This window comes from Rhinopithecus bieti, unplaced genomic scaffold, assembly GCF_001698545.2.
Source record: "Rhinopithecus bieti isolate Rb0 unplaced genomic scaffold, ASM169854v2 scaffold_6380, whole genome shotgun sequence".
Classification (NCBI taxonomy): domain Eukaryota; kingdom Metazoa; phylum Chordata; class Mammalia; order Primates; family Cercopithecidae; genus Rhinopithecus; species Rhinopithecus bieti.
In genome coordinates this window covers 4,612,846-4,623,985 of record NW_016806642.1, presented here as the reverse complement: position 1 = coordinate 4,623,985, position 11,140 = coordinate 4,612,846, and the positions used below count along the sequence as shown (strand labels likewise).

The window sequence follows — 11,140 nt, the reverse complement described above, 5'->3', positions numbered from 1 at the left end:
AGACCGAACACCCCCACCCCAATTTAGACCTGCGGGTGCTGCCCCACGTCCCCCACCAAAGCCCATGTAAGGAGCTGAGTGCTTAAAGACTGAGATAGACTATTATCTGGAGAAAAATAAAATGGAAATTGTACTTAAAAAAAAAAAGTTAGCTGAGTGTGGTGGTGAGTGCCTGTAATCCCAGCTACTTGGGAGGCTGAGGCAGGAGAATTGCTTGAACCCAGGAGGCCGGAGGTTGCAGTGAGCAGAGATCGTGCCATTGCACTCCAGCCTGGGAAATAGAGTGTGACTCTCTCTCAAAAACAAACAAACAAACAGAATGGCTGCTCCATAAAGCAGTGGCATGGGCCACTGGTTGCCCATTTTTATGGTTATTTCTTGATTATCTTGATTATATGCTAAGCAAGAGATGGATTATCCATGAGTTTTCCAGGAAAATGGTGGGCAATTCTCAGAACTGAGGATTCCTCCCCTTTTTAGACCATATGGAGTAAATTTCACACGCCGCCATGGCATTTGTAAACTGTCATGTTGCTGGTGGGACCGTAGCAATGAGGACGGCCAGAGGTCACTCTTGTCGCCATCTTGATTTTGGTAGGTTTTCGCCGGCTTCTTTATTGCACCCTGTTTTATTAGCAAGGGCTTTGTGACCTGTATCTTGTGCCGACCTCCTGTCTCATCCTATAACTTAGAATGCCTAACTTACTGGGAATGCAGCTCAGCAGGTCTCAACCTTACTTTACCTAACTTCTATTCAAGATGGAGGCACTCTGATTCAAACATCTGTAACACATCCCTGCCTCTCTTTTGTAAGTTTTCTGTTCTAAAAACATCCCTTTTGAAACGTACTCTGGTATTTAGGCTCTTAGACTTGATTATGAGTATTGTTCCCATTTATTCTTTTTATGTCTGTGTACAGGTTTGCAGTTTCTTTTGATTTTTTTATGTAAATATTTGTGTGTACATATATTGTCTTCTCAATTGGATTTTATGTAAGCTTTTCAAGGACAAGGATTGTATCTGGTCCCCCACTCCTACCCTCTGCCAAAATGCCTGAAATACCTAAAAAAACACTGAATAAATAACATGGGTTCAAATGAGTATTGTGCTTATTAAAAGGTGGATATGTTTTGTTGCACTAAATTCTAGAGAAGATTAAGCCTAGGTTTGGAGTTTTACGATTATGGCAGAAGGCTTTTGAATTTTAAAACAAATTCCAGGGTTGAATCTCAGGGAAAGGTGCCTGTCACTTTTGACCAGTGACAGAGTCACTATGTCATTGACCTTTCAGTGGATTTGTTAATAGTTTAAAGAAATGAATAACCCTTTTCGAAGCTTGGTTTTAAAATTTTAATTCCGTATATATTAAAGTTTTACTTTTATTTTCTTAAAGCCGTTCTTGGAACACCTCACAGCTTGCCACATCTGATGAATCCATCCATCTCTCCTGCATTTTTACATTTGAATAAAGCACATCAGGTACATAAATAACATTAAGTACTGAAGCTTTAAATATTTGGAGTGAATATCTTGTTTGTTCTTGACACTTAAAGTTCTCAAGAAATTAAATGAGTATTTTGCTTTTAAAGAAAATCTTTAATAAGTATAGCTATGTAAAATTATAACTTAATGAGTACATCAGATTCAATTAAGCTAACCAAAGCAGTAGTTATAAAGACTAAATTATCTCCCGCAATTTCCAATTTGTAATGGGCATTAAGAAAAGGAGAAGTGTATACATTTTATGTCTAAGTATTAACAACATAGAATCAGCTTTGTTCAAAACACAAGGAGCTTCGTTATTGGTGGTTTATAGACACAAAACAAAGGTGATTTCTAGAAAGGAAGATATAAATGAACAGTAACGCTTCTTAATTCCTAAAATTTAGATGAATATTAGAGATAGAAAAACAACTCTGTATATGAGTGAATAGTAGTTATAATATGTTTCCTATCTTATTTAGAACTAATATTTCTTAAATTGTGTGTGTTTATAGATTTAAATGTCCATAATATTAGTGATAAGCATTACTCATTAATTTCAGGTACTGTTTAAGAATATAGAATTCTAATTACAAATCATACAATATATAATAGATGCTTAATATAAGTTGAATGAATGAATATCTGGTCCTAAATCCAGCTTTTATTTTTCATCCTTAGAATCTAACACAGGACTTGGTGATACATTATAGAGTTTTTATTCATTCATTTACTCAATGTATTTTATTGAGTATCTGACATATATGTATTAGACATTGTGCTAATCATTGAGGCTACTGTGTGGAATGTAACATTTAAAGTCTATGTTATTATAGAATTTCAACCAGTAGGGAAAACACATTAAACAGTTAATTACAATAAGGAGTGAAGAGTAATATGAGAGGGGAAGTTCAGAGTATTGATAATATTCCCTATATTTTAAGAGAAAGACCAAAATGCTTTACCTTTAAGGCCCATACATTTGAGCTAGTTCCTTCTGCCTCTCAGCTCAATACACATCACTGTCCCACTACAACAGCCTGGTTTTGGTCCTCAAAGGACCTTGTTTTCTCCTCCTTCGGTCTTTTCTTCTGCTGGTCTTTCTTCCTGGAATGCGAATGATTCCCACCCCAACATCACCTAATTCCCTCCCAGACTTCAACTACAGCCTTCAGATTGTAGTACAAGAATTAGTTCCTCCAAGAAACCTTCCTTGAATTGTCCAGGCTAAATAACATTCCTCCACTATTTGTTCTCGTAGCCCCTGCATTTTCCTTCATATAATTACCATGTGTAATCATGTGGTTTTTTAAAATTATTATTAATTAATGGCTCCCTTCCTTAGGGGACTGTAAGATCTGTGAGGGCAGATCTTATTGTACTTCTCACTAAGTAGCACAGTGCCTGGCATATAGAAAGTGCTCAATAAATCTTTGTTGAATGATTAAATGAATAAATAAATGAATGAATAGAATGTCACTGTCATTGAAACCAAAAGGGGGTGAGAGGAGGGAAGGAAGGATGAAAGAATGTAGAATTAATTTCATGACTGCATGGCCCCCTTTTGTATATTATTAAAAGAATTAATTAACTTTGCCTGTTAAGTTGGAAAGTGAAATATTATGTTTAGAAGCAATTACTTTTACTCAGATCGACTGGAGAATTGAACTTTAAAATGAATCGGGTTATACAACATGTAGCTTTTCAAAATTAAACTAACAACGTTTTGTCATTTTCACAGAGCTCAGTTATGGGTAATACTTCTAATTTATTCCTTCAGAATCTTTCTCATATACCACTGGCACAACAACAATTAATGAAGTTTGAGAATATTCATACTAATAATGTAAGTATGATATCATTTTTTCTTTTAGAATCAGTTCATTTCTTTTCTAGAATCAGGTTGTGGATCAGGTTGTTTATGAATTTTCACATGTGTAACTTTTTTTAGGTTATATCTTATGGCCATGGGTCTTACCTTTTTTTCTTCTTTTGTAGAAACCCGGCTTACTTGGAGAGCCCCCAGCTGTGGTATTTCAGACTGCACTAGGGATAGGGTCAGTGCTTCCATTGAAAAAGGAGTTGGGACATCATCATGGAGAAGCACATAAAAGTAAATGATGTGTATTTACTGAGAAGTCAGTAAACAGTCAGGTTGGAGATTTAAAATAGTTTACCTATGTTCTACTTTTATTTACAGGGAAGTCAAATTTGAGTTTTATTTAGTCATTTAAAATTTTGAGAACCCTCTTGGCTTTTTCTATTTTGAATATTGATAAGTTACTGATGGACTTGCTTCCATGCCAAGATAAGACTTTCCCTGTTGGATATGCTTTAATATTTTATGCAGGTTCACAGCAGTGCAAGGCAAAGACACAGATCCCTTTGAGACTGACATGCTGCCCACTGGGCTGACAGCATATATGGATCCATCTGGGATAAGAAACCTTTCACTTTTATTTTTAAAAATCTAGTATTTATATATTTAAAGTTTGATTATTTATTTGTATTATTTAAAAAAATTTAACCTCTAAATCAGTAGTCAAAGAAAACTAATGTGTGTACTATGTGCTTCTAAAAACATGGCAAACAAAATAGCTTTTTTGGCAGGAAAATAGGAGCATGGTGTTATACTAAGATTTCTTATTTGAATGTGATTTTGAAGGGTGCATTTTCAGCTTGAAGCTTAATTGAAATTTGCTTAGAAGTGGGCATGCTGAGTAAAAACAGAAGGTCCACCAATAATTTAAAAAAAAAAAGTCAATTAAATATGGGTAGCTTACTTAACCTTTTGTCCAGTGATCAAATAACTTAGTTCTGACTGTTGAAATTGACTGGACAAAAGTTAAGCCGGTGAAGAAATTTTTTGATATCATGGGGTCTGTCTTGCCAAAAAATTAAATTTTCTATGTCTAAAAGCTTATGTAAATGTGTATTATTTGTGTTGAATTAACTAATAAACTATTTGCTTTAGTATATGTTGCTTTAAGAACATTGAAAAGTTAGTGTCCAAATAACTATATTCTAAACATTAGGGGAACCAAAATATCCATCTCTAAATGATTATTACTGAAAATAATTGAAGAAATTTGTTTAGTAAATTTATAAAATGGTAAATCTTAGTTGTCAAAATTAGCTCTTTCCATTTAATTTTGACCTATAGATTTTTTAAAAAGTGGAACGGTTCAGAATTTTCCTATTAAAACTTTTAATAGGAATGTTGCCAGCCTGGGCAACATGACAAAACCCTGACTCTACTAAAATACAAAAAATTAACCAGGCGTGGTTGCACACGCCTGTGGTCCCAGCTACTCAGGAGGCTGAGGTGGGAGAATCACCTTAGCCCAGGAAGTCGAGGCTGCAGTGAGCCATGATTGGCAATGGGAGTGGGACCCTGACTCAAAAAACAAACAAAAAAACCGCTTTTATTTTTCCCAGAATTTCTTGTTATTTTCTATAAATAAAAACATAAAACTTTCATGTATTAAATTTAGTGCTTATCTGTTAACAAATAGTCATTTAAGAAAAGAAGCCAGTGATATACTGATAAGTGTTTAACAACAAGCTCTCTAGGTGGAAAAAAAGTCTTGATTTGTAGCATTTGTGCATTTCTGTTTGTGAATACTCCAAATGTGACTGATTTCAGGTTACCAATATGAAGACACTTAACTCAATAGCTGGGAAGAGGTGTGTATTAATAGCTCTCATGAGCTGATGGAAGCCAGCTAACCAAATTTATATTGGATTCAGTCAAACTTCATTAAATTTTACTTTCAGATAACTTTTTAAACTTAAAGCTTAATTATTTCCTTCAGTTATGGAAACAGTGAAGCTGCAATGAATGGGCATTAAAAAAAGCACTAATATAGCTTAAATGCCAATTAACAATTATATATAGAATTTAAAAACTTAAAAATTTCATATATTTGAGGTTACCCTGAAAGTTACTGAAAATAAGAGCATTATTACTATTGTAGATTTTTGTTTTTTCATAAAGGAGCCCACTAATTAACAACCTCTAACCTTACCTTTTGCTGTTATCTAACAGGTACAAAATTGGTTTCTCTGCATTTTGCTCATAACTTAACAAAATCAAAAGGACTATTGTGAATAAATATTTTCTAACTAAAAGCTTTTTGCATTTGTGGTTTGCTACAGCATCTAGCCTGATTCCAACTCAAACAACGATAACAGCTGGAATGGGCATGTTACCATTCTTTCCAAATCAGCACATTGCTGGACAAGCTGGGCCAGGGCACAGTAATACTCAGGAGAAACAGCCAGCCACAGTGGGAATGGCAGAAGGAAATTTCTCAGGGTCGCAGCCTTATCTTCAGAGCTTTCCAAACCTTGCTGCTGGAAGCTTGCTGGCAGGACACCATAAGCAGCAGCAAAGCCAGCCAAAAGGCACAGAGATAAGTTCAGGGGTAAGAAAACTTTGTGTGCACACAGATGTGTATATACCTATATATGTATATATATTCCATTTAAATTATATCTTAAATTGTCGTGTCAATGAAATGATGACTTTTTCATAGTTTACATTTACTTCTCAAAATTGAAGAAAACATTGCAAAATCTGTTTGCAATGTTTTGAAAATCTGTTATTAAAATAAGCAAACAAAAAATCCTTTTTTTTTTTGAGACGGAGTCTTGCTCTGCCGCCCAGGCTGGAGTGCAGTGGCCGGCTCTCAGCTCACTGCAAGCTCCGCCTCCCAGGTTCACACCATTCTCCTGTCTCAGCCTCCCGAGTAGCTGGGACTACAGGCGCCCACCTCGTCGCCCGGCTAGTTTTTTGTATTTTTTAGTAGAGACGGGGTTTCACCGTATTAGCCAGGATGGTCTCGATCTCCTGACCTTGTGATCCGCCCGTCTCGGCCTCCCAAAGTGCTGGGATTACAGGCTTGAGCCACCGCGCCCGGCCAAAAAATCCATTTTTTGATAAGTTATGCTAACTGGCATTTGGGACTACCTTAATTATTTGCCAGTTTGTATGTAAAGTATTTTTAATTTGTGTAAAATGAGTTTGTCTCTTATAAATAATTTATATGTGGATTCTTTATTCCTTATAAGAGAATAAGGAATTTCCAAAAGTTTGTGACATACATGGTTTTCAAAATACTTGATATTTTAAATATAAGATATAAACTAATTTAAGTTCAGAATTTTGTAGTTTGAAAAAGCTTAGGAGTATCAATACTTATTCACTTACATAGTAATGTTATTTGTAAGGCTAAGTACATGTTAATGCTGTTCTTTAAAATACATTTTTTTGTGTATCTTAATATGTATTTAGTAGCTAAAGTATTTTAATATTTAAAGGCAGAACAAATTTTATCTGGAAAATATCAAAACCAGCTATTAAACTCTGGTCTAACTAATCTGGTCTTTCTTTTAATTCTGGAATTGTTTACCCAATCATTTTATTGGTTAATATACCACTGATATTTATAAATGTTGTAATAAGTAGGTAGACTAAAGTACATCTAATTTTTATTATATTTGTACCCCAAAATACACTGTGGTTTGTAAGTGGTATAAAACTTAGGCTTAACCAGTTTGTAAGGAAAAAAATCTATGTAGTTTCTTGTATTCAAATGTCAAAATAATAATACTGAATTTGTAAGAGATTTTAGTGTTACCTAGCCATAGCAAGAGGTATAACTAGAATGCCCTGCAATTGTACATTCAGAAAGCTAAGGCAGTTCTCTCTTTTTTAAATTTTTAAATTTTTTACTTTTTTTATTTTTATTTTTTTTTTGAGACGAAGTCTTGCTATGTCACCCAGGCTGGAGTGCAGCAACGTGACCTTGGCTCATTGCAACCTTCGCCTCCTGGGTTCAACGGTTCCCCTGCCCCAGCCTCCCAAGTAGCTGGGATTACATGCATGCACCACCATTCCTGACAGATTTTTGTATTTTTAGTAGAGATGGGGTTTCACCATGTTGGCCAGACTGGTCTCGAACTCCTGAGCTCAGGTGATCTTCCCGCCTCGGCCTCCCAAAGTGCTGCTATTACAGGTGTGAGCCATTGCGCCTGGCCGTCAGTTCTTTATAGAATAAATTTTAAAAATTTATCTGCAGTGTTCGTTGCTTGGATTATTGAGGGAAATTGCACAAATAAAACTTGTATATGAATACTTCATATCTCTTTGCAATCTTTAGTTCACTGCAAGCATCAGAGTCTTTAGAAGAACTGTGGATTTTAGGTGATTCACATAATGGGCAAATGAGTGTCTACAAGAAGACAGCCAAAATAGGGGCAGGTTCTGGAAAATAAGTCCTGTGAAGAAGAATTCAGGAGAAGTGGATATATGGAACCTGGAAAGGGACAACCAAACATATACATTGTTAAACCTATTTAAAGAGTAGTCATATGGTATTATGTGCACCTCCAGTGGGCAGAACTACCTATTAAGTACAACATACAATAAAGCAGATTTAGGCTTAATATAAGGAAGAACGATTCAAGCTTTTAAGCAGAGAGAAAGTTTATTTCACAAAGATGTGACTGTCATATCACCAAAAGCAATTAAGCAGACCCCAGGTGAGCATCTGTATAGGGTGTTGTGTTAATATAAATGATCCCTGTTCCTGTCAATAGGGGTTGGACCAGGTAACCTCAGTGTTTTCTAACTGTGAGATTTTAGACTTTCCTGAAATAATTAGTTTAACTTTGCTTTAGATGTTTAGAACTGCATCTTTAATATTGTGTTGGCCAGTAAGTCTTGAGTCTACCTTTTTGTTTCCAGAATCACCTCTAGTGCAAAAAAACACACACACACACACACACACACACACACACACACACACACACACACAGAGATTTGGACTCTAACTCCCAATCTTTGAGAATTTTATTCAGGGAGACAGGGATGATATCCAGTTTCTGTTTATTGTGGTAAAATTAAAATATACATAACATAAAATTTACCATTTTAAGTGTAGAGTACTGTGGCATTAAGTACATTCACAGTGTTGTGCAGCATCATTGCTCTCCATCTCCAAAACTTTTTTGTCATCTCATACTGAAACCTGCACCTGTTAAATAATAACTCTCCCTTTTTCCCTCCCACTAGCCTGGGTAACCACTGTTTCTACTTTTGTCTTTATGAATTTGACTATTCTAGGTACCTAGGTGACACAATATTTGTCCTTCTGTGTGTAGCTTAGTTCACTTAGCATAATGTTTTCTAGGTTCATCCATGTTGTAGCATGTATCCAAATTTCCTTCTTTTCTAAGGCTGAATAATATTCCATTGTACATATATACCATGTTTTAATTCAGCCATCCATGGACATGTGGGTTGTTTCTACCTTTTATTGTGAATAATGCTGCTGTGAACATTGGTATCTGAGTCCCTGCTTTCGATTCTTTGGGGTATATACCCAGAAATGGAATTCCTGGATCATACCATAATGCATGTTTAATTTTTGTTGAAACTGTCATCCGTTTCTCCACAGCAGCTGCACCGTTTTACATTCCTGCCAGCAGTGCACAGGGATTCTAATTTTCCAACATGCTCACCAACACTTGTTTTCTGTTTTAGCTGTTTGTAACAAAAATACCATAGACCGGATGATTTAAATAACATACATTTATTTCTCACAGTTTGAGAGGCTGGGAGTTCTAAGAGAAGGTGCCAGCAAATCCAGTGTTGATGAGGATACTGTTCCTGGTTTTCAGATGACCATCTTTTCGTTCCATTTTCACATGGTAGAGAGCTGGAGCAAGCCCTTTCATGTCTCTTCTTATAGGAGCGCTAATCCCACTCTTGAGGGCTCTACTTTCATGACCTCATTACCTCCCTTCATGACCTCATTACCTCCCAAAGGTCCCACTTTCTAAGACCATCACATTGAGGCTTAGCATTTCAACATATGAATTCTGGGGAGACTTAAACATTCAGTTCGTAGTCATAGCCATCCCAGTGGGTGTGAAGTGGTATCTCATTGTGGTTTTGATTTGCATTTCCCTAATGATTAGTGATGTTGAGCATTTTTGTGTGTGTTTATTAGTTATCTGTATATTTTCTTTGGAGAAATGTCTATTAAAGTTTTGCCCATTTTAAATCAGGTTCATTTTGTTGTCATTGTTGAGTTTTTAGGAGTTTTCTATATACAGTTGACCCTTTAGAAAACACAGGTTTTAACTGCACAGGTCCACTTATGCTTGGATATTTTCCAAGAAATATAGTGGGAAATTTTTTGGAAATTTGAAAACTTTGGAAAAACTCCCAAATGAACCCCATAGCCTAGAAATATTGAAAAAAATTAAGAAAAGTTATATATGTCATGAATGCATAAAATATATGTAGATATTAGTCTAGTTTGTAATTTATTACCATAACATATACTCAAACCTATTATTAAAAAGTTAAAAGTTAGCATACATGACATACATACTTAAAGACTGTACATGGCACCATTCAGTCAAAAGAAATGTAAACCAAAATAAAGATGCAGTATTAAATCATAACTGCATAAAATTAACTGTGGTATATACTGTACTACTGTGATAATTTTGTGCCTACTTCCTGTTGCTTTTGCGATGAGCTCAAGTGTTGAGAGTATCCACTTAAAATCCTGTGTGTTGCTAATCATCTCCATGTGAGCCATTCATCTCTCCAGTAAATTGCTTATTGCAGTAAAAAGTGATGTCTCGTCATGCTTGCGTATTTTTCATCATGATTAGTGCAATATCATAAACCTTGAATAACACCTACGATCCATAAAAATGCCACTAGTGATACTAGAAGGGCTCTCAAGAAGCAGTGTCATGACATTATAAGTAAAAGTCGAATTGCTTAATGAGTACCACAGATTGAGGTCTGTAGCTGCTGTTGTCCACCATTTCAGACAGATCTATATTGTAAACAGATGACATAATTTATGGTATTGATAAATACGACAGTACTGTAAATGTTTTTCTCTTATGGTTTTCTTAATATTTTCTTTTCTCCACCTTTAATGTAAAAAAACAGTGTATAACGTATGTAACATACAAAATACATGTTAATTGTTTGCTATTGGTAAGGCTTCTAGTTAACAGTAGGCTATTAGTAGTTAAGTTTTTGGGTAGTCAAGGGTTATACATAGATTTTTCCACTTTGTGGGGGGTTGGCACTACTAACCCCCATGTTGTTTCAAGGGTCAACCGTATTAGAATCCTTACACCTAACTAATTACATAAAAATATACTGATATACATTTTGAAGAAATGTGTGTTTCTAGCATCATCTAAATGTGGAGTTGGAGTTTATTAAACTCATTTATTTTGTTTGACATTATATTTAGTACCAGAGGTAAATAAGCTTTGCTTTTGTTATTTGGTCATAAAATATAAAATAAAAATCTCAATAAAAATATTGATAACAGGCCAGGCGCAGTGGGTCACGCCTGTCATCCCAGCACTTTGGGAGGCCAAAGTGGGGGCATCACTAAGGTCAGGAGTTTGAGACCAGCCTGGCCAACATGGTGAAACCCCATCGCTACAAAAAATATTTAAAAATTAGCCAGGTGTGGTGGTGCGGTTCTGTAATCCCAGCTACTCAGGAAGCAGAAGCAGGAGAATCGCTTGAACCCGGGAGGTGGAGGTTTCCATGAGCTGAGATTGCACCATTGCACTCCAACCTGGGCAATAGAGTGAGATCCCATCT

At 35.6% G+C, this 11,140-nt stretch overlaps 1 protein-coding gene across 1 annotated transcript in view; it reads left to right on the top strand.

The window, feature by feature from the left end:
* RAVER2 (ribonucleoprotein, PTB binding 2) overlaps positions 1 to 11,140 on the top strand; it is a 98,761-nt gene that overhangs the window by 65,661 nt on the left and 21,960 nt on the right. Inside the window, exons 7-10 of the mRNA XM_017877271.1 lie at positions 1,394 to 1,479; positions 3,263 to 3,328; positions 3,481 to 3,595; positions 5,641 to 5,922. Coding sequence (XP_017732760.1) covers positions 1,394 to 1,479; positions 3,263 to 3,328; positions 3,481 to 3,595; positions 5,641 to 5,922 — 549 coding nt within the window. The remainder of the gene's footprint in view (positions 1 to 1,393; positions 1,480 to 3,262; positions 3,329 to 3,480; positions 3,596 to 5,640; positions 5,923 to 11,140) is intronic.